Source organism: Oncorhynchus keta, chromosome 1, assembly GCF_023373465.1.
Source record: "Oncorhynchus keta strain PuntledgeMale-10-30-2019 chromosome 1, Oket_V2, whole genome shotgun sequence".
In the NCBI taxonomy this organism is placed as follows: domain Eukaryota; kingdom Metazoa; phylum Chordata; class Actinopteri; order Salmoniformes; family Salmonidae; genus Oncorhynchus; species Oncorhynchus keta.
Window position 1 is genome coordinate 95,963,936 of NC_068421.1, and position 23,338 is coordinate 95,987,273.

The window sequence follows — 23,338 nt, forward strand, 5'->3', positions numbered from 1 at the left end:
GCCTACCCAGGTAGGATTCATCATTGGCAATGATTAACTAAGTCAATTTGCTTTTGCAAATTCATTCACGTCCAACTTCCACATTACTGGTACGGTACTGATAGTTCGTCAACATCTATAAATAGATTAAACGTGTCTTTGCAGCTTCCAATGAATTCCAAACCCAAACTTTGAAAGAAAATAGGCAAAAATGTTCCTCTAAATGTTTCTAATAATGTGCAAGCCATCAAAGGTGGTCACCACTCCTCCGCTAATTAGTGAACCTCCACCCATAAAAGGATTGATCTCTGACCTCAGCAGTGATACCAACCCTAATTATGCCATTAGCGAAAAAACAGCAGAAATTGCGAACGCTCTCCAAAATCAACCATCAAACACAGGCTTTGTGACGGTTCTCCCCACTTTTGCACTGATGTATCGCCATAAAAATGTGGCATCGGCCACTTCTCTACAATTCTCACCACAGTTGATCACTACCCAACTGACAGTTCCATTCCCCCCAATATAAAACAAAACCTGGAGGGGTACTCCCTGTCCTATCTCACCAGAGTTATAGCTGGGTTGGTTCAAACATAGGTTAAGGACCCTCTTTGTTTTCGTTAGGCACACAAATGCATTCCTCTCTTCCCCCACTCCAACCTAGTTGGAGCTGTGTTTATTATTTTTAGTTACTCCTTGTTCACCTTTGACCCAGGGTGCCACTAACTCTGTCTCCCTCCCTTCCATCCTGTAGAGTCCCCTGGACCGGGCCCAGGGTGCTACTAACTCTCCCTTCCATCCTGTAGAGTCCTCTGGACCGGGCCCAGGGTGCTACTAACTCTGTCTCCCTCCCTTCCATCCTGTAGAGTCCTCTGGACCGGGCCCAGGGTGCTACTAACTCTCCCTTCCATCCTGTAGAGTCCTCTGGACCGGGCCCAGGGTGCTACTAACTCTGTCTCCCTCCCTTCCATCCTGTAGAGTCCTCTGGACCGGGCCCAGGGTGCTACTAACTCTCCCTTCCATCCTGTAGAGTCCTCTGGACCGGGCCCAGGGTGCTACTAACTCTGTCTCCCTCCCTTCCATCCTGTAGAGTCCTCTGGACCGGGCCCAGGGTGCTACTACATTTACATTACATTTAAGTCATTTAGCAGACGCTCTTATCCAGAGCGACTTACAAATTGGTGCATTCACCTTATGACATCCAGTGGAACAGCCACTTTACAATAGTGCATCTAAATCTTTTAGGGGGGGTGAGAAGGATTACTTATCCTATCCTGGGTATTCCTTAAAGAGGTGGGGTTTCAGGTGTCTCCGGAAGGTGGTGATTGACTCCGCTATCCTGGCGTCGTGAGGGAGTTTGTTCCACCATTGGGGGGCCAGAGCAGCGAACAGTTTTTACTAACTCTGTCTCCCTCCCTTCCATCCTGCAGAGTCCTCTGGACCGGGCCCAGGGTGCTACTAACTCTGTCTCTCTCCCTTCCATCCTGTAGAATCCTCTGGACCGGGCCCAGGGTGCTACTAACTCTGTCTCCCTCCCTTCCATCCTGTAGAGTCCACTGGACCGGGCCCAGGGTGCTACTAACTCTCGCTTCCATCCTGTAAAGTCCTCTGGACCGGGCCCAGGGTGCTACTAACTCTGTCTCCCTCCCTTCCATCCTGTAGAGTCCTCTGGACCGGGCCCAGGGTGCTACTAACTCTGTCTCTCTCCCTTCCATCCTGTAGAGTCCTCTGGACCGGGCCCAGGGTGCTACTAACTCTGTCTCCCTCCCTTCCATCCTGTAGAGTCCTCTGGACCGGGCCCAGGGTGCTACTAACTCTGTCTCCCTCCCTTCCATCCTGTAGAGTCCTCTGGACCGGGCCCAGGGTGCTACTAACTCTGTCTCCCTCCCTTCCATCCTGTAGAGTCCTCTGGACCGGGCCCAGGGTGCTACTAACTCTGTCTCCCTCCCTTCCATCCTGTAGAGTCCTCTGGACCGGGCCCAGGGTGCTACTAACTCTGTCTCTCTCCCTTCCATCCTGTAGAGTCCTCTGGACCGGGCCCAGGGTGCTAAGAACAAGGGCAACAAGTACTTCAAGGCTGGGAAGTATGAGCAGGCCATCCAGTGTTACACAGAGGCCATCGGCCTGTGTCCTAGAGACAACCAGACAGACCTGTCCACCTTCTACCAGAATAGAGCTGCTGCCTACGAACAGCAGGTTAGTGACAACTATCACCATGGAAACCATTATGTTGCTCTGTATGTTTTCATGTGGGTTTATAGCAGTGGAGGCTGGTGAGGGGAGGACAGCTCATAATACTAGCTGGAATGGAATGCTGTTTCATTAATTCCATACCAGCCATTACAATGAGCCCATCTTCTGGACAACTAGTGTATCCTCGTGTTAACATTAACAACATTGGTTGTCACCTCTAGGTGAAGTGGACAGAGGTGGTGCCGGACTACCCAGGGTTTGGATTTCATGTTTTGCTGTACCCAGGATTTGGGTTTCATGTTGTGCTGTACCCAGGGTTTGGGTTTCATGTTGTGCTGTACCCAGGGTTTGGGTTTCATGTTGTGCTGTACCCAGGGTTCGGGTTTCATGTTGTGCTGTACCCAGGGTTTGGGTTTCATGTGGTGCTGTACCCAGGGTTTGGGTTTCATGTGGTGCTGTACCCAGGGTTTGGGTTTCATGTTGTGCTGACATAAACTGTCTGTGTTTGCAGATGATGTGGACAGAGGTGGTGCAGGACTGTACCCAGGCTGTAGAGATGAACCCACGCTACATCAAGGCCCTGTTCAGGAGGGCCAAGGCCCTGGAGAGACTGGACAACAAGAAGGAGTGCCTGGAAGGTACGCACACGCACACACACACACACACACACACACACACACACACACACACACACACACACACACACACACACACACACACACTGGATAACAAGAACTACATGGAAGGTACACACACACACTGGATAACGAGATCTACATGGTAGACATACAGACACAAACAGACAGACACACACACACTAGGCAACAAGAACTACATGGTAGACATACAGACACAAACAGACACACACACACACACACAATGGACAACAAGAACTACATTGAAGGTAGACTCACACACACACTGGACAACAAGGAGGAAGGCCTGGAGGATAGGTATATCCTATACCCCCCCTCCTGTTCCTGTAGATAACAAGGGAACCCCCATATATCCCCCCCTCCTGTTCCTGTAGATAACAAGGGAGCCCCCATATATCCCCCCCCTCCTGTTCCTGTAGATAACAAGGGAACCCCCATATACCTCCCCCTCCTGTTCCTGTAGATAACAAGGGAACCCCCATATACCCCCCTCCTGTTCCTGTAGATGTGACGGCGGTGTGTATCCTGGAGGCCTTCCAGAACCAGCAGAGTATGCTGCTAGCAGACAAAGTCCTCAAACTGCTGGGGAAGGAGAAGGCCAAAGACAAATACAAGGTGAGAGGATGTCCCAGCTCTCCTGCTTCTCCTTACTGAACTTGGATGCTGTTTGATTACAACTAAACTCAGCAAAAAAAAGAAACCTCCTCTCACTGTCAACTGTGTTTATTTTCAGCAAACTTAACATATGTAAATATTTGTATGAACATAACAACATTCAACAACTGAGACATAAACTGAACAAGTTCCACAGACATGTGACTAACAGAAATTGAATAATGTGTCCCTGAACAAAGGGGGGTCAAAATCAAAAGTAACAGTCAGTATCTGGTGTGGCCACCAGCTGCATTAAGTACTGCAGTGCATCTCCTCCTGCACCATATTTGCCAGTTCGTTCTGTGAGATGTTACCCCACTCTTCCACCAAGGTACCTGCAAGTTCCTGGACATTTCTGCGTGGAACGACCCTAGCCCTCAACCTCCGATCCAACAGGTCCTAGACATACTAAATGGGATTGAGATCCGGGCTCAACGCTAGCCATGGCAGAACACTGACATTCCTGTCTTGCAGGAAATCACGCTCAGAACGAGCAGTATGGCTGGTGACATTGTCATGCTGGAGGGTCATGTCAGGATGAGCCTGCAGGAAGGGTACCACATGAGGGAGGAGGTTGTCTTCCCTGTAAAGCACAGCGTTGAGATTGCCTGCAATGACAACAAGCTCAGTCCGATGATGCTGTGACACACCGCCCCAGACCATGACGGACCCTCCACCTCCAAATCTATCCTGCTCCAGAGTACAGGCCTCGGTGTAACGCTCATTCCCTCGATGATAAATGCAAATCTGACCATCACCCCATGTGAGACAACCGCAACTCGTCAGTGAAGAGCACTTTTTGCCAGTCCTGTACCTGTCCCGCTGGTGTGATGTTCGGATGTACCGATCCTGTGCAGGAGTTGTTACACATGGTCTGCCACTGAGGACGATCAGCTGTCCGTCCTGTCTCCCTGTAGCGCTGTCTTAGGCGTCTCACAGTACGGACATTGGCCACATCTGCAGTCCTCATGCCTCCATGCAGCATGCCTAAGGCACGTTCGCGCAGATGAGCAGGGACCCTGGGCGAGAGAAAGGCCTCTTTAGTGTACTAAGTTTTCATTACTGTGACCTTAATTGCCTACCGTCTGTAAGCTGTTAGTGCCTTAGCGACCGTTCCACAGGTGCATGTTCATTAATTGTTATGGTTCATTGAACAAGCATGGGAAACAGTGTTTAAACCCTTCACAATGAAGGTCTGTGAAGTTTTTTGGATTTTTACAAATTATGGGTCCTGGAAAAGGGTCCTGGAAAAGGGACATTTCTTTTTTTTGCGGAGTTTAATTGAATTTTGGTGCATTATCACTGTCAGGCTTAGTGTTTGGTATGGTGCATTACCACTGTCAGGCTAAGTGGTAATGCACCAATACCAAACACTAAGCCTGGCAGTGATAATGCACCATACCAAACACTAAGCCTGACAGTGATAATGCACCATACCAAACACTAAGCCTGACAGTGATAATGCACCATACCAAACACTAAGCCTGGCAGTGATAATGCACCATACCAAACACAAAGCCTGGCAGTGATAATGCACCATACCAAACACAAAGCCTGGCAGTGATAATGCACCATACCAAACACTAAGCCTGGCAGTGATAATGCACCATACCAAACACTAAGCCTGGCAGTGATAATGCACCATACCAAACACTAAGCCTGGCAGTGGTAATGCACAGATGAATCACAGGTTCAACTGTACTGAGTAGATCTACTCCCTACCGGTCACTTAGTAGCCTAGACCTACTCCCTACCGGTCACTTAGTAGCCTAGACCTACTCCCTACCGGTCACTTAGTAGCCTAGACCTACTCCCTACCGGTCACTTAGTAGCCTAGACCTACTCCCTACCGGTCACTTAGTAGCCTAGACCTACTCCCTACCGGTCACTTAGTAGCCTAGACCTACTCCCTACCGGTCACTTAGTAGCCCAGGCCTACTCCCTACCGGTCACTTAGTAGCCCAGGCCTACTCCCTACCGGTCACTTAGTAGCCTAGACCTACTCCCTACCGGTCACTTAGTAGCCTAGACCTACTCCCTACCGGTCACTTAGTAGCCTAGACCTACTCCCTACCGGTCACTTAGTAGCCTAGACCTACTCCCTACCGGTCCTTAGTAGCCTAGGTCACTTAGTAGCCTAGACCTACTCCCTACCGGTCACTTAGTAGCCTAGACCTACTCCCTACCGGTCACTTAGTAGCCTAGACCTACTCCCTACCGGTCACTTAGTAGCCTAGATCTACTCCCTAGCCCGGTCACGGTTAGTAGCCCAGGCCTACTCCCCCCTACCGGTCACTTAGTAGCCTAGACCTACTCCCTACCGGTCACTAGTAGTAGTCACTTAGTAGCCTAGGTCCTACTCCCCCTACCGGTCACTTAGTAGCCTAGACCTACTCCCTACCGGTCACTTAGTAGCCTAGACCTACTCCCTACCGGTCACTTAGTAGCCTAGTAGCCTAGTAGCCTACTCCCTACCGGTCACTTAGTAGCCTAGACCTACTCCCTACCGGTCACTTAGTAGCCTAGACCTACTCCCTACCGGTCACTTAGTAGCCTAGACCTACTCCCTACCGGTCACTTAGTAGCCTAGACCTACTCCCTACCGGTCACTTAGTAGCCTAGACCTACTCCCTACCGGTCACTTAGTAGCCCAGCCTACTCCCTAGCCTAGACCTACTCCCTACCGGTCACTTAGTAGCCTAGACCTACTCCCTACCGGTCCTAGCCTAGACCTACTCCCTACCGGTCACTTAGTAGCCTAGACCTCACTTAGTAGCCTAGACCTACCGGTCACTTAGTAGCCTAGACCTACTCCCTACCGGTCACTTAGTAGCCTAGTAGCCTAGACCCTACCGGTCACTTAGTAGCCCAGACCTACTCCCTACCGGTCACTTAGTAGCCCAGGCCTACTCCCTACCGGTCACTTAGTAGCCCAGGCCTACTCCCTACCGGTCACTTAGTAGCCCAGGCCTACTCCCTACCGGTCACTTAGTAGCCTAGACCTACTCCCTACCGGTCACTTAGTAGCCTAGACCTACTCCCTACCGGTCACTTAGTAGCCTAGACCTACTCCCTACCGGTCACTTAGTAGCCTAGACCTACTCCCTACCGGTCACTTAGTAGCCTAGACCTACTCCCTACCGGTCACTTAGTAGCCTAGACCTACTCCCTACCGGTCACTTAGTAGCCTAGACCTACTCCCTACCGGTCACTTAGTAGCCTAGACCTACTCCCTACCACAAGCCTCTGACTTTTTTGGATTTTGCTTCACTGAATCTCTGTCTGTATAGGCCATTTGGTTAATTGGTTTCTGTCTGGGCAAATAAGAGACAATGTTGCCCAAATAAGTGTAGGTGGAATAGCTAATCTAGTACTGATCAGAAACAATGTTGCCCAAATCAAGTGTAGATGGAATAGCTAATCTAGTACTGATCAGAGACAATGTTGCCCAAATCAAGTGTAGATGGAATAGCTAATCTAGTACTGATCAGAGACAATGTTGCCCAAATCAAGTGTAGATGGAATAGCTAATCTAGTACTGATCAGAAACAATGTTGCCCAAATCAAGTGTAGGTGGAATAGCTAATCTAGTACTGATCAGAAACAATGTTGCCCAAATAAGTGTAGGTGGAATAGCTAATCTAGTACTGATCAGAAACAATGTTGCCCAAATAAGTGTAGGTGGAATAGCTAATCTAGTACTGATCAGAAACAATGTTGCCCAAATAAGTGTAGGTGGAATAGCTAATCTAGTACTGATCAGAAACAATGTTGCCCAAATCAAGTGTAGGTGGAATAGCTAATCTAGTACTGATCAGAAACAATGTTGCCCAAATAAGTGTAGGGCCATTATTATTATACGACTATTCTGCTAGATCCTGTAAAGGCAACTCCAAAAGCCCACGGAGGTTTGAAATATGAACGAGACATGCTTTTGAAAATAGGATTAATATTTTCTATTTGTATCATGAAGGTAAGGCCTGTTCCCTAACACCGCAGAGTGGGGGTAGGAAAGATGTGGAACGCGGATAACACCACAGAGTGGGGGTAGGAAAGAGGTGTAACGTGGATAACGAAGCAGAGTGGGGGTAGGAAAGAGGTGTAACGCGGATAACGAAGCAGAGTGGAGGTAGGAAAGAGGTGGAACATGGATAACACCGCAGAGTGGGGGTAGGAAAGAGGTGTAACGCGGATAACGAAGCAGAGTGGGGGTAGGAAAGAGGTGTAACGCGGATAACGAAGCAGAGTGGGGGTAGGAAAGAGGTGTAACGCGGATAACGAAGCAGAGTGGGGGTAGGAAAGAGGTGGAACGCGGATAACACCGCAGAGTGGGGGTAGGAAAGAGGTGGAACGTGGATAACGAAGCAGAGTGGGGGTAGGAAAGAGGTGGAACGTGGATAACACCGCAGAGTGGGGGTAGGAAAGAGATGGAACGCGGGTAACGAAGCAGAGTGGGGGTAGGAAAGAGATGGAACGCGGATAACGAAGCAGTGTGGGGGTAGGAAAGGGGTGTAACGCGGATAACGAAGCAGAGTGGGGGTAGGAAAGAGATGGAACGCGGATAACGAAGCAGAGTGGGGGTAGGAAAGAGGTGGAACGCGGATAACACCGCAGAGTGGGGGTAGGAAAGAGATGGAACATGGATAACACCGCAGAGTGGGGGTAGGAAAGAGATGGAACGCGGATAACACCGCAGAGTGGGGGTAGGAAAGAGATGGAACGCGGATAACGAAGCAGAGTTGGGGTAGGAAAGAGATGGAACGCGGATAACACCGCAGAGTGGGGGTAGGAAAGAGATGGAACGCGGATAACGAAGCAGAGTGGGGGTAGGAAAGAGATGGAACGCGGATAACGAAGCAGAGTGGGGGTAGGAAAGAGGTGGAACGCGGATAACGAAGCAGAGTGGGGGTAGGAAAGAGATGGAACGCGGATAACGAAGCAGAGTTGGGGTAGGAAAGAGATGGAACGCGGATAACACCGCAGAGTGGGGGTAGGAAAGAGATGGAACGCGGATAACGAAGCAGAGTGGGGGTAGGAAAGAGATGGAACGCGGATAACGAAGCAGAGTGGGGGTAGGAAAGAGGTGGAACGCGGATAACACCGCAGAGTGGGGGTAGGAAAGAGATGGAACATGGATAACACCGCAGAGTGGGGGTAGGAAAGAGATGGAACGCGGATAACACCGCAGAGTGGGGGTAGGAAAGAGATGGAACGCGGGTAACGAAGCAGAGTGGGGGTAGGAAAGAGATGGAACGCGGATAACGAAGCAGTGTGGGGGTAGGAAAGGGGTGTAACGCGGATAACACCGCAGAGTGGGGGTAGGAAAGAGGTGGAACGCGGATAACACCGCAGAGTGGGGGTAGGAAAGAGATGGAACGCGGATAACGAAGCAGAGTGGGGGTAGGAAAGAGATGGAACGCGGATAACGAAGCAGTGTGGGGGTAGGAAAGGGGTGTAACGCGGATAACGAAGCAGAGTGGGGGTAGGAAATAGATGGAACGCGGATAACGAAGCAGAGTGGGGGTAGGAAAGAGATGGAACGCGGATAACGAAGCAGAGTGGGGGTAGGAAAGAGATGGAACGCGGGTAACGAAGCAGAGTGGGGGTAGGAAAGAGATGGAACGCGGGTAACGAAGCAGAGTGGGGGTAGGAAAGAGATGGAACGCGGATAACGAAGCAGAGTGGGGGTAGGAAAGAGATGGAACGCGGATAACGAAGCAGAGTGGGGGTAGGAAAGAGATGGAACGCGGATAACGAAGCAGAGTGGGGGTAGGAAAGAGATGGAACGCGGATAACGAAGCAGAGTGGGGGTAGGAAAGAGATGGAACGCGGATAACGAAGCAGAGTGGGGGTAGGAAAGAGATGGAACGCGGATAACGAAGCAGAGTGGGGGTAGGAAAGAGGTGGAACGCAGATAACACCGCAGAGTGGGGGTAGGAAAGAGATGGAACGCGGATAACGAAGCAGAGTGGGGGTAGGAAAGAGATGGAACGCGGATAACGAAGCAGAGTGGGGGTAGGAAAGAGATGGAACGCGGATAACGAAGCAGAGTGGGGGTAGGAAAGAGGTGGAACGCGGATAACGAAGCAGAGTGGGGGTAGGAAAGAGGTGAAACGCGGATAACGAAGCAGAGTGGGGGTAGGAAAGAGATGGAACGCGGATAACGAAGCAGAGTGGGGGTAGGAAAGAGGTGTAACGCGGATAACGAAGCAGAGTGGGGGTAGGAAAGAGATGGAACGCGGATAACGAAGCAGAGTGGGGGTAGGAAAGAGGTGGAACGCGGATAACGAAGCAGAGTGGGGGTAGGAAAGAGATGGAACGCGGATAACGAAGCAGAGTGGGGGTAGGAAAGAGATGGAACGCGGATAACGAAGCAGAGTGGGGGTAGGAGCAGAGTGGGGGTAGGAAAGAGATGGAACGCGGATAACGAAGCAGAGTGGGGGTAGGAAAGAGGTGGAACGCGGATAACGAAGCAGAGTGGGGGTAGGAAAGAGGTGTAACGCGGATAACGAAGCAGAGTGGAGGTAGGAAAGAGGTGGAACGCGGATAACGAAGCAGAGTGGGGGTAGGAAAGAGGTGGAACGCGGATAACGAAGCAGAGTGGGGTAGGAAAGAGATGGAACGCGGATAACGAAGCTTGGGCTTGGGCTCTGTTTCTAAATATCACTTTTTTATATGACAGCGGCTCCATACGTTCCCGTGACACAAGTTGTGTGGAAAGAATATTTGATGTATTTGATTCTGTTATGTTCCATTATATTCTTACTATACAATATATGCACGTTGACTGTGATCGGGTTGGTGTGTCGTGTCCGTTTCATGAACCAGGTAACTAACTATTGATTTCATTTGGATGGCGTAGCGGTGGCCGCACAGACCCGTAACATCGGCCCAATTCAACAAAAAATATTCTGTTCTGGTCTTTTGAATATACAGCAAAAAAAAATATCATTCTTGCCTAAATGAATTAATAATGGATTCATTTTTGATGGTGTATTTTCTCAATGGATTTATTAAAATAAGACAGCCAACCACATCCACATCCACACACCACTACTACCACTCATCCCCGGCATGCGCACCAGATGGAAAAAGATGGGCCTGTTCGTAAGGGGGTCATATAAACAATGGCCTCTATATATATATATATATATGTTTTTCAAGCAAAATACCGTAAATACTTTGAAAGCAGTACAAGTCTCTCCCTCTTTCCATCTCTCTCTCCAGAACCGTGACCCCCTGATGCCTTCTCCTCAGTTCATCAAGTCCTACTTCAGCTCCTTCACCGATGACATTATCTCCCAACCGCTCCAGAAGGGCGAGAAGAAGGACGAGGACAAGGACAACGAGGGCGAGGCCGCAGAGGTCACAGAAAGGTCAGAAGTCACTGTGTGATGTCACTTTCCGTATGTTGGCTCTGGATGAAAAGGCCTGCCTAACTACTAGTCCCTCCCCTCAGGCCTTGTTGTCCAATGGGTTTTGAGAAGGTGAGGACCGAGGATTGATAGGAATTGAGGAAAGATACATTTTGAAAGATCCTAATATGTCAACCCTGTCCTTAACCTCTGACCTCTGACCTGTCCATAGTTCTGGTTACCTGAAGTCCAACCAGTACATTAACCCTGTCCTTAACCTCTGACCTCTGTCCTGTCCATAGGTCTGGTTACCTGAAGTCCAACCAGTACATTAACCCTGTCCTTAACCTCTGACCTCTGTCCTGTCATAGATCTGGTTACCTGAAGTCCAACCAGTACATTAACCCTGTCCTTAACCTCTGACCTCTAACCTGTCCATAGATCTGGTTACCTGAAGGCCAAGCAGTACATTAACCCTGTCCTTAACCTCTGACCTCTTTCCTGTCCATAGTTCTGGTTATCTGAAGGCCAAGCAGTACATGGAGGAGGAGAACTATGATAAGATCATCAGTGAGTGCACTAAGGAGGTGGAGTCTGGTGGCCGGTACACTGCTGAGGCCCTGTTGCTACGGGCAACATTCTACCTCCTGATTGGCAACGCCACCGGCGCCCAGCCCGACCTGGACCGGGTCATCAACATGGAGGACGCCAACATCAAGGTAGGGTTTTTCAGGTTTTAATGACTCACAGTTCATAGAAGGAAATCAGTCAAATGAAATGCATTCATTAGGTCCTAATCTATGGAGGTCACATGACTGGGAATACATTCATTAGGTCCTAATCTATGGAGGTCACATGACTGGGAATACATTCATTAGGTCCTAATCTATGGAGGTCACATGACTGGGAATACATTCATTAGGTCCTAATCTATGGATGTCACATGACTGGGAATACATTCATTAGGTCCTAATCTATGGAGGTCACATGACTGGGAATACATTCATTAGGCCCTAATCTATGGATGTCACATGACTGGGAATACATTCATTAGGTCCTAATCTATGGAGGTCACATGACTGGGAATACATTCATTAGGCCCTAATCTATGGATGTCACATGACTGGGAATACATTCATTAGGTCCTAATCTATGGAGGTCACATGACTGGGAATCCAGATAAAAACAAAGGTGGGGGGGTGGATCAGAAAACCAGTCAGTATCTGACCAGCATTCACATCATGCAGCAGATACATCTCCTTCACATAGAGTTGATCAGGCTGTTGATTGTGGCTTGTGGAATGTTGTCCCACTCCTCTTCAATGGCTGTACGAAGTTGCTGGATATTGGCGAGAACTGGAACACGCTATGCAGGGTAACACTTTAAACACAAAAACAAATTTGTTGGAGCATGTTAACGCTTTTCGATACAGATGGCAACGCACCTGTGAGTTTGAGGCTCAAACTAAAATCTATGTTTGTTACAAACGAAAAGCCCAATCGGTACGAACGGAAAGCCCAATCGGTACGAAGGGAAAGCCCAATCGGTACGAAGGGAAAGCCCAATCGCTACGAAGGGAAAGCCCAATCGCTACGAAGGGAAAGCCCAATCGCTACGAAGGGAAAGCCCAATCGCTACGAAGGGAAAGCCCAATCGCTACGAAGGGAAAGCCCAATCGCTACGAAGGGAAAGCCCAATCGCTACGAAGGGAAAGCCCAATCGCTACGAAGGGAAAGCCCAATCGCTACGAAGGGAAAGCCCAATCGCTACGAAGGGAAAGCCCAATCGGTACGAAGGGAAAGCCCAATCGGTACGAAGGGAAAGCCCAATCGGTACGAAGGGAAAGCCCAATCGGTACGAAGGGAAAGCCCAATCGGTACGAAGGGAAAGCCCAATCGGTACTTTTGATGTGGGTGACCAAGTTTTTGTTTTGTTGCCTGTTCTGAGCTCACTGTTGCAAGGATTACATTATCGCCACACCGGAGCGCAGGAAGAAAACGGCATGTCAACATGTTGAAACCGTACTTCACCCGCTACGATCGGGGTGGCGAAGTCGGTGGAAACTGGCAGTGACGTTCTGCCTGTGGCCACTACTGTCACCGTTGACTATAGTCTTCCTCGACAGCACGACAAAGGTCCAATACACCCTGTGTTTGTCCTGTCTCTGTCCTGGTACTGCAGCTGAGGGCCAATGCTCTGACAGAAACCCTGTGTTTGTCCTGTCTCTGTTCTGGTACTGCAGCTCAGGGTCAATGCTCTAACTGAAACCCTGTGTTTGTCCTGTCTCTGTCCTGGTACTGCAGCTGAGGGCCAATGCTCTGACAGAAACCCTGTCTCTGTCCTGGTACTGCAGCTGAGGGCCAATGCTCTAACTGAAACCCTGTGTGTTTGTCCTGGTACTGCAGCTGAGGGCCAATGCTCTGACAGAAACCCTGTCTCTGTTCTGGTACTGCAGCTCAGGGCCAATGCTCACCCTGAAACCCTGTGTTTGTCCTGTCTCTGTCCTGGTACTGCAGCTGAGGGCCAATGCTCACCCTGAAACCCTGTGTTTGTCCTGTCTCTGTCCTGGTACTGCAGCTGAGGGCCAATGCTCACCCTGAAACCCTGTGTTTGTCCTGTCTCTGTCCTGGTACTGCAGCTCAGGGCCAATGCTCACCCTGAAACCCTGTGTTTGTCCTGTCTCTGTTCTGGTACTGCAGCTCAGGGCCAATGCTCTGACAGAAACCCTGTGTTTGTCCTGTCTCTGTTCTGGTACTGCAGCTGAGGGCCAATGCTCTGACAGAAACCCTGTGTTTGTCCTGTCTCTGTCCTGGTACTGCAGCTCAGGGTCAATGCTCTAACTGAAACCCTGTGTTTGTCCTGTCTCTGTCCTGGTACTGCAGCTGAGGGCCAATGCTCTGACAGAAACCCTGTCTCTGTCCTGGTACTGCAGCTGAGGGCCAATGCTCTAACTGAAACCCTGTGTTTGTCCTGTCTCTGTCCTGGTACTGCAGCTGAGGGCCAATGCTCTGACAGAAACCCTGTCTCTGTCCTGGTACTGCAGCTGAGGGCCAATGCTCTAACTGAAACCCTGTGTGTTTGTCCTGGTACTGCAGCTGAGGGCCAATGCTCTGACAGAAACCCTGTCTCTGTTCTGGTACTGCAGCTCAGGGCCAATGCTCACCCTGAAACCCTGTGTTTGTCCTGTCTCTGTCCTGGTACTGCAGCTGAGGGCCAATGCTCACCCTGAAACCCTGTGTTTGTCCTGTCTCTGTCCTGGTACTGCAGCTCAGGGCCAATGCTCACCCTGAAACCCTGTGTTTGTCCTGTCTCTGTTCTGGTACTGCAGCTCAGGGCCAATGCTCTGACAGAAACCCTGTGTTTGTCCTGTCTCTGTTCTGGTACTGCAGCTGAGGGCCAATGCTCTGACAGAAACCCTGTGTTTGTCCTGTCTCTGTCCTGGTACTGCAGCTCAGGGTCAATGCTCTAACTGAAACCCTGTGTTTGTCCTGTCTCTGTCCTGGTACTGCAGCTGAGGGCCAATGCTCTGACAGAAACCCTGTCTCTGTCCTGGTACTGCAGCTGAGGGCCAATGCTCTAACTGAAACCCTGTGTGTTTGTCCTGGTACTGCAGCTGAGGGCCAATGCTCTGACAGAAACCCTGTCTCTGTTCTGGTACTGCAGCTCAGGGCCAATGCTCACCCTGAAACCCTGTGTTTGTCCTGTCTCTGTCCTGGTACTGCAGCTGAGGGCCAATGCTCACCCTGAAACCCTGTGTTTGTCCTGTCTCTGTCCTGGTACTGCAGCTCAGGGCCAATGCTCACCCTGAAACCCTGTGTTTGTCCTGTCTCTGTTCTGGTACTGCAGCTCAGGGCCAATGCTCTGACAGAAACCCTGTGTTTGTCCTGTCTCTGTTCTGGTACTGCAGCTGAGGGCCAATGCTCTGACTGAAACCCTGTGTTTGTCCTGTCTCTGTCCTGGTACTGCAGCTGAGGGCCAATGCTCTGACTGAAACCCTGTGTTTGTCCTGTCTCTGTCCTGGTACTGCAGCTGAGGGCCAATGCTCTGACAGAAACCCTGTGTTTGTCCTGTCTCTGTCCTGGTACTGCAGTTCAGGGCCAATGCTCTGACAGAAACCCTGTGTTTGTCCTGTCTCTGTCCTGGTACTGCAGCTCAGGGCCAATGCTCTAACTGAAACCCTGTGTTTGTCCTGGTACTGCAGCTGAGGGCCAATGCTCTAACTGAAACCCTGTCTCTGTCCTGGTACTGCAGCTGAGGGCCAATGCTCTAACTGAAACCCTGTGTTTGTCCTGTCTCTGTCCTGGTACTGCAGCTCAGGGCCAATGCTCTAACTGAAACCCTGTCTCTGTCCTGGTACTGCAGCTGAGGGCCAATGCTCTAACTGAAACCCTGTGTGTTTGTCCTGGTACTGCAGCTGAGGGCCAATGCTCTGACTGAAACCCTGTGTTTGTCCTGTCTCTGTTCTGGTACTGCAGCTCAGGGCCAATGCTCACCCTGAAACCCTGTGTTTGTCCTGTCTCTGTCCTGGTACTGCAGCTGAGGGCCAATGCTCTGACAGAAACCCTGTGTTTGTCCTGTCTCTGTTCTGGTACTGCAGCTGAGGGCCAATGCTCTGACAGAAACCCTGTGTTTGTCCTGTCTCTGTTCTGGTACTGCAGCTGAGGGCCAATGCTCTGACAGAAACCCTGTGTTTGTCCTGTCTCTGTTCTGGTACTGCAGCTCAGGGCCAATGCTCTGACAGAAACCCTGTGTTTGTCCTGTCTCTGTTCTGGTACTGCAGCTGAGGGCCAATGCTCTGACAGAAACCCTGTGTTTGTCCTGTCTCTGTCCTGGTACTGCAGTTCAGGGCCAATGCTCACCCTGAACCCCTGTGCTTGTCCTGTCTCTGTCCTGGTACTGCAGCTCAGGGCCAATGCTCTAACTGAAACCCTGTCTCTGTCCTGGTACTGCAGCTGAGGGCCAATGCTCTAACTGAAACCCTGTGTTTGTCCTGGTACTGCAGCTGAGGGCCAATGCTCTGACTGAAACCCTGTGTTTGTCCTGTCTCTGTTCTGGTACTGCAGCTCAGGGCCAATGCTCACCCTGAAACCCTGTGTTTGTCCTGTCTCTGTCCTGGTACTGCAGCTGAGGGCCAATGCTCACCCTGAAACCCTGTGTTTGTCCTGGTACTGCAGCTGAGGGCCAATGCTCACCCTGAAACCCTGTGTTTGTCCTGTCTCTGTCCTGGTACTGCAGCTGAGGGCCAATGCTCTGACAGAAACCCTGTGTTTGTCCTGTCTCTGTTCTGGTACTGCAGCTGAGGGCCAATGCTCTGACAGAAACCCTGTGTTTGTCCTGTCTCTGTCCTGGTACTGCAGCTGAGGGCCAATGCTCACCCTGAACCCCTGTGCTTGTCCTGTCTCTGTCCTGGTACTGCAGCTGAGGGCCAATGCTCTGATCAAGCGTGGCAGTATGTACATGCAGCAGCAGCAGCCTATGATGTCAACACAGGACTTCAACATGGCCGCTGAGATCGACACGCGCAACGCAGACGTCTACCACCACCGGGGACAGGTAGGGCTGTCTCTATCACTATCCCTTATGGCCCAAATGGCACCCTATTTAGTTCCCTACCCATAGGGCTCTGGTCAAAAGTATGTCCCTACCCATAGGGCTCTGGTCAAAGGTAGTGCACTACCCATAGGGCTCTGGTCAAAAGGATGTCCCTACCCATAGGGCTCTGGTCAAAGGTAGTGCACTACCCATAGGGCTCTGGTCAAAAGTATGTCCCTACCCATAGGGCTCTGGTCAAAAGTATGTCCCTACCCATAGGGCTCTGGTCAAAAGTATGTCCCTACCCATAGGGCTCTGGTCAAAGGTATGTCCCTACCCATAGGGCTCTGGTCAAAAGTAGTGCACTACCCATAGGGCTCTGGTCAAAAGTAGTGCACTACCCATAGGGCTCTGGTCAAAAGTAGTGCACTACCCATAGGGCTCTGGTCAAAGGTAGTGCACTACCCATAGGACTCTGGTCAAAGGTAGTGCACTACCCATAGGGCTCTGGTCAAAGGTAGTGCACTACCCATAGGGCTCTGGTCAAAGGTAGTGCACTACCCATAGGGCTCTGGTCAAAGGTAGTGCACTACCCATAGGGCTCTGGTCAAAGGTAGTGCACTACCCATAGGGCTCTGGTCAAAGGTAGTGCACTACCCATAGGGCTCTGGTCAAAGGTAGTGCACTACCCATAGGGCTCTGGTCAAAGGTAGTGCACTACCCATAGGGCTCTGGTCAAAGGTAGTGCACTACCCATAGGGCTCTGGTCAAAGGTAGTGCACTACCCATAGGGCTCTGGTCAAAGGTAGTGCACTACCCATAGGGCTCTGGTCAAAGGTAGGGCACTACCCATAGGACTCTGGTCAAAAGTAGTGCACTACCCATAGGGCTCTGGTCAAAGGTAGTGCACTACCCATAGGGCTCTGGTCAAAGGTAGTGCACTACCCATAGGGCTCTGGTCAAAGGTAGCGCACTACCCATAGGGCTCTGGTCAAAGGTAGTGCACTACCCATAGGGCTCTGGTCAAAGGTAGTGCACTACCCATAGGGCTCTGGTCAAAGGTAGTGCACTACCCATAGGGCTCTGGTCAAAGGTAGTGCACTACCCATAGGGCTCTGGTCAAAGGTAGTGCACTACCCATAGGGCTCTGGTCAAAGGTAGGGCACTACCCATAGGACTCTGGTCAAAAGTAGTGCACTACCCATAGGGCTCTGGTCAAAGGTAGTGCACTACCCATAGGGCTCTGGTCAAAGGTAGTGCACTACCCATAGGGCTCTGGTCAAAGGTAGCGCACTACCCATAGGGCTCTGGTCAAAGGTAGTGCACTACCCATAGGGCTCTGGTCAAAGGTAGTGCACTACCCATAGGGCTCTGGTCAAAGGTAGTGCACTACCCATAGGGCTCTGGTCAAAGGTATGTCCCTACCCATAGGGCTCTGATCAAAGGTAGTGCACTACCCATAGGGCTCTGATCAAAGGTAGTGCACTACCCATAGGGCTCTGGTCAAAGGTAGTGCACTACCCATAGGGCTCTGGTCAAAGGTAGTGCACTACCCATAGGGCTCTGGTCAAAGGTAGTGCACTACCCATAGGGCTCTGGTCAAAGGTAGTGCACTAAATGGAGAAAAAGGTTCCATTTGTGACTATATCGATGTTGCAATCAGAACGTTCCATTAAGTCACGTCAGGCTTGTTGCCATTGGTTGACCCTAACACGCCAACCTGTTTCCCCTTCAGTTGAAGATCCTTCTGGACCAGGTGGAGGAGGCTGTCGGAGACTTTGATGAGTGCATCCTGCTCAGACCTGACTCTGCTCTGGCACAGGCTCAGAAATGTTTCGCCCTGGTGAGTGGACACCAGGACCACCACTGTACAGTACACACTACACAGTGTTAGGCAGTGTGGGGTATAGCTCTCCAGGGTTGGTGCAGTATGGAGTATAGCTCTCAAAGGTTGGTGCAGTATGGAGTATAGCTCTCAAAGGTTGGTGCAGTATGGAGTATAGCTCTCTGGGGTTGGTGCAGTATGGAGTTTAGCTCTAGGGTTGGTGCAGTATGGAGTATAGCTCTCCAGGGTTGGTGCAGTATGGAGTATAGCTCTAGGGTTGGTGCAGTATGGAGTATAGCTCTCCAGGGTTGGTGCAGTATGGAGTATAGCTCTCAAAGGTTGGTGCAGTATGGAGTATAGCTCTCAAAGGTTGGTGCAGTATGGAGTATAGCTCTCTGGGGTTGGTGCAGTATGGAGTTTAGCTCTCTAGGGTTGGTGCAGTATGGAGTATAGCTCTCTAGGGTTGGTGCAGTATGGAGTATAGCTCTAGGGTTGGTGCAGTATGGAGTTTAGCTCTCTGGGGTTGGTGCAGTATGGAGTTTAGCTCTCTAGGGTTGGTGCAGTATGGAGTATAGCTCTCTGGGGTTGGTGCAGTATGGAGTTTAGCTCTCTGGGGTTGGTGCAGTATGGAGTTTAGCTCTCTAGGGTTGGTGCAGTATGGCATATAGCTCTCTAGGGTTGGTGCAGTATGGAGTATAGCTCTAGGGTTGGTGCAGTATGGAGTTTAGCTCTCTGGGGTTGGTGCAGTATGGAGTATAGCTCTCTAGGGTTGGTGCAGTATGGAGTATAGCTCTCTAGGGTTGGTGCAGTATGGAGTAAAGCTCTCTAGGGTTGGTGCAGTATGGAGTTTAGCTCTCTAGGGTTGGTGCAGTATGGAGTATAGCTCTCTAGGGTTGGTGCAGTATGGAGTATAGCTCTCTGGGGTTGGTGCAGTATGGAGTTTAGCTCTCTAGGGTTGGTGCAGTATGGCATATAGCTCTCTAGGGTTGGTGCAGTATGGAGTATAGCTCTCTAGGGTTGGTGCAGTATGGAGTAAAGCTCTCTAGGGTTGGTGCAGTATGGAGATAGCTCTCTAGGATTGGTGCAGTATGGAGTATAGCTCTCTAGGGTTGGTGCAGTATGGAGTATAGCTCTCTAGGGTTGGTGCAGTATGGAGTATAGCTCTAGGGTTGGTGCAGTATGGAGTATAGCTCTCAAAGGTTGGTGCAGTATGGAGTATAGCTCTCTAGGGTTGGTGCAGTATGGAGTATAGCTCTCTAGGGTTGGTGCAGTATGGAGATGGCTCTCTAGGGTTGGTGCAGTATGGCGTATAGCTCTAGGGTTGGTGCAGTATGGAGTATAGCTCTAGGGTTGGTGCAGTATGGAGTATAGCTCTCTAGGGTTGGTGCAGTAAGGAGTATAGCTCTCTAGGGTTGGTGCAGTATGGAGTATAGCTCTCTAGGGTTGGTGCAGTATGGAGTATAGCTCTCTAGGGTTGGTGCAGTATGGAGTATAGCTCTCTAGGGTTGGTGCAGTATGGAGTATAGCTCTAGGGTTGGTGCAGTATGGAGTATAGCTCTAGGGTTGGTGCAGTATGGAGTATAGCTCTAGGGTTGGTGCAGTATGGAGTATAGCTCTAGGGTTGGTGCAGTATGGAGTATAGCTCTAGGGTTGGTGCAGTATGGAGTATAGCTCTAGGGTTGGTGCAGTATGGAGTATAGCTCTAGGGTTGGTGCAGTATGGAGTATAGCTCTAGGGTTGGTGCAGTATGGAGTATAGCTCTAGGGTTGGTGCAGTATGGAGAATAGCTCTCGGGTTGGTGCAGTATGGAGTATAGCTCTCTAGGGTTGGTGCAGTATGGAGTATAGCTCTCTAGGGTTGGTGCAGTATGGAGTATAGCTCTCTAGGGTTGGTGCAGTATGGAGTATAGCTCTCTAGGGTTGGTGCAGTATGGAGTATAGCTCTCAAAGGTTGGTGCAGTATGGAGTATAGCTCTAGGGTTGGTGCAGTATGGAGTATAGCTCTAGGGTTGGTGCAGTATGGAGTATAGCTCTCTAGGGTTGGTGCAGTATGGAGTATAGCTCTCTAGGGTTGGTGCAGTATGGGGTATAGCTCTAGGGTTGGTGCAGTATGGAGTATAGCTCTAGGGTTGGTGCAGTATGGAGTATAGCTCTCTAGGGTTGGTGCAGTATGGAGTTTAGCTCTCTAGGGTTGGTGCAGTATGGAGTATAGCTCTCTAGGGTTGGTGCAGTATGGAGTATAGCTCTCTAGGGTTGGTGCAGTATGGAGTATAGCTCTCTAGGGTTGGTGCAGTATGGAGTATAGCTCTCTAGGGTTGGTGCAGTATGGAGTATAGCTCTCTAGGGTTGGTGCAGTATGGAGTATAGCTCTCTAGGGTTGGTGCAGTATGGAGTATAGCTCTCTAGGGTTGGTGCAGTATGGAGTATAGCTCTAGGGTTGGTGCAGTATGGAGTATAGCTCTCAAAGGTTGGTGCAGTATGGAGTATAGCTCTCTAGGGTTGGTGCAGTATGGAGTATAGCTCTCTAGGGTTGGTGCAGTATGGAGTATAGCTCTCTAGGGTTGGTGCAGTATGGAGTATAGCTCTCTAGGGTTGGTGCAGTGTGGAGTATAGCTCTCTAGGGTTGGTGCAGTATGGAGATAGCTCTCTAGGGTTGGTGCAGTATGGAGTATAGCTCTAGGGTTGGTGCAGTATGGAGTATAGCTCTAGGGTTGGTGCAGTATGGAGTATAGCTCTCTAGGGTTGGTGCAGTATGGAGTATAGCTCTCTAGGGTTGGTGCAGTATGGAGTATAGCTCTCTAGGGTTGGTGCAGTATGGAGTATAGCTCTCAAAGGTTGGTGCAGTATGGAGTATAGCTCTAGGGTTGGTGCAGTATGGAGTATAGCTCTAGGGTTGGTGCAGTATGGAGTATAGCTCTCTAGGGTTGGTGCAGTATGGAGTATAGCTCTCTAGGGTTGGTGCAGTATGGGGTATAGCTCTAGGGTTGGTGCAGTATGGAGTATAGCTCTAGGGTTGGTGCAGTATGGAGTATAGCTCTCTAGGGTTGGTGCAGTATGGAGTTTAGCTCTCTAGGGTTGGTGCAGTATGGAGTATAGCTCTCTAGGGTTGGTGCAGTATGGAGTATAGCTCTCTAGGGTTGGTGCAGTATGGAGTATAGCTCTCTAGGGTTGGTGCAGTATGGAGTATAGCTCTCTAGGGTTGGTGCAGTATGGAGTATAGCTCTCTAGGGTTGGTGCAGTATGGAGTATAGCTCTCTAGGGTTGGTGCAGTATGGCGTATACTAAATGTGTGTTGATTATAGTTTAACCAGCTAGTCTGTGAGCCTCTTGTGCTAATTTCCCTCCAGTACAGACAGGCGTACACTGGCAACAGCCAGTCCCAGGTGCAGACGGCCATGGACGGCTTTGAGGACGTCATCAGGAGGTTCCCTAAGTGTGCCGAGGGGTACGCTCTGTACGCTCAGGTAAACGTCTCACACACATACTGTAAGTCACTTGCAGTACATTGTGTCTGGTTGTCTCAAAACTAACTTGAGTGTGTGAATCACCCTGAACCATTTCTCCTGTGACACTGTGTTGTTCAGGCGTTGACTGACCAGCAGCAGTTTGGCAAGGCAGATCAGATGTACAACAAGTGTATTGACCTGGAGCCTGACAACGCTACAACATACGTCCACAAGGGGTGAGTTAGTCTGACAACGCTACAACATACATCCACAAGGGGTGAGTTAGTCAGACAACACTACAACATACGTCCACAAGGGGTGACAACACTACAACATACGTCCACAAGGGGTGAGTTAGTCTGACAACGCTACAACATACGTCCACAAGGGGTGAGAGACAACACTACAACATAGTCAGACAACACTACAACATACGTCCACAAGGGGGGTGACAACACTGACAACAACATACGTCCACAAGGGGTGAGTTAGTCTGACAACGCTACAACACACGTCCACAAGGGGTGACAACACTACAACATACATCCACAAGGGGTGAGTTAGTCTGACAACGCTACAACATACATCCACAAGGGGTGAGTTAGTCTGACAACGCTACAACACACGTCCACAAGGGGTGAGTTAGTCTGACAACGCTACAACATACATCCACAAGGGGTGAGTTAGTCTGACAACGCTACAACACACGTCCACAAGGGGTGAGTTAGTCTGACAACACTACAACATACGTCCACAAGGGGTGAGTTAGTCTGACAACACTACAACATACGTCCACAAGGGGTGAGTTAGTCTGACAACGCTACAACATACGTCCGTCCACAAGGGGTGAGTTAGTCTGACAACACTACAACATACATCCACAAGGGGTGAGTTAGTCTGACAACACTACAACATACATCCACAAGGGGTGAGTTAGTCAGACAACACTACAACATACGTCCACAAGGGGTGAGTTAGTCTGACAACACTACAACATACATCCACAAGGGGTGAGTTAGTCTGACAACACTACAACATACGTCCACAAGGGGTGAGTTAGTCAGACAACACTACAACATACATCCACAAGGGGTGAGTTAGTCAGACAACACTACAACATACGTCCACAAGGGGTGAGTTAGTCAGACAACACTACAACATACATCCACAAGGGGTGAGTTAGTCTGACAACACTACAACATACGTCCACAAGGGGTGACAACACTACAACATACGTCCACAAGGGGTGAGTTAGTCTGACAACACTACAACATACGTCCACAAGGGGTGAGTTAGTCAGACAACACTACAACATACGTCCACAAGGGGTGAGTTAGTCAGACAACACTACAACATACATCCACAAGGGGTGAGTTAGTCTGACAACGCTACAACACACGTCCACAAGGGGTGAGTTAGTCTGACAACACTACAACATACGTCCACAAGGGGTGAGTTAGTCAGACAACACTACAACATACATCCACAAGGGGTGAGTTAGTCTGACAACACTACAACATACATCCACAAGGGGTGAGTTAGTCTGACAACACTACAACATACATCCACAAGGGGTGAGTTAGTCAGACAACACTACAACATACGTCCACAAGGGGTGAGTTAGTCAGACAACACTACAACATACGTCCACAAGGGGTGACAACACTACAACATACGTCCACAAGGGGTGAGTTAGTC

The 23,338-nt window shown here is 50.1% G+C and overlaps 1 protein-coding gene across 1 annotated transcript in view; it reads left to right on the plus strand.

Moving 5' to 3' along the window:
• Positions 1–23,338, plus strand: part of LOC118378571 (mitochondrial import receptor subunit TOM70-like) — a 46,497-nt gene that overhangs the window by 11,323 nt on the left and 11,836 nt on the right. The window contains exons 2-10 of the mRNA XM_052467510.1: positions 2,002–2,175; positions 2,684–2,810; positions 3,334–3,443; positions 10,710–10,858; positions 11,349–11,556; positions 16,257–16,391; positions 18,106–18,213; positions 21,542–21,658; positions 21,779–21,876. Of these exons, the coding sequence (XP_052323470.1) occupies positions 2,002–2,175; positions 2,684–2,810; positions 3,334–3,443; positions 10,710–10,858; positions 11,349–11,556; positions 16,257–16,391; positions 18,106–18,213; positions 21,542–21,658; positions 21,779–21,876 (1,226 nt within the window). The remainder of the gene's footprint in view (positions 1–2,001; positions 2,176–2,683; positions 2,811–3,333; positions 3,444–10,709; positions 10,859–11,348; positions 11,557–16,256; positions 16,392–18,105; positions 18,214–21,541; positions 21,659–21,778; positions 21,877–23,338) is intronic.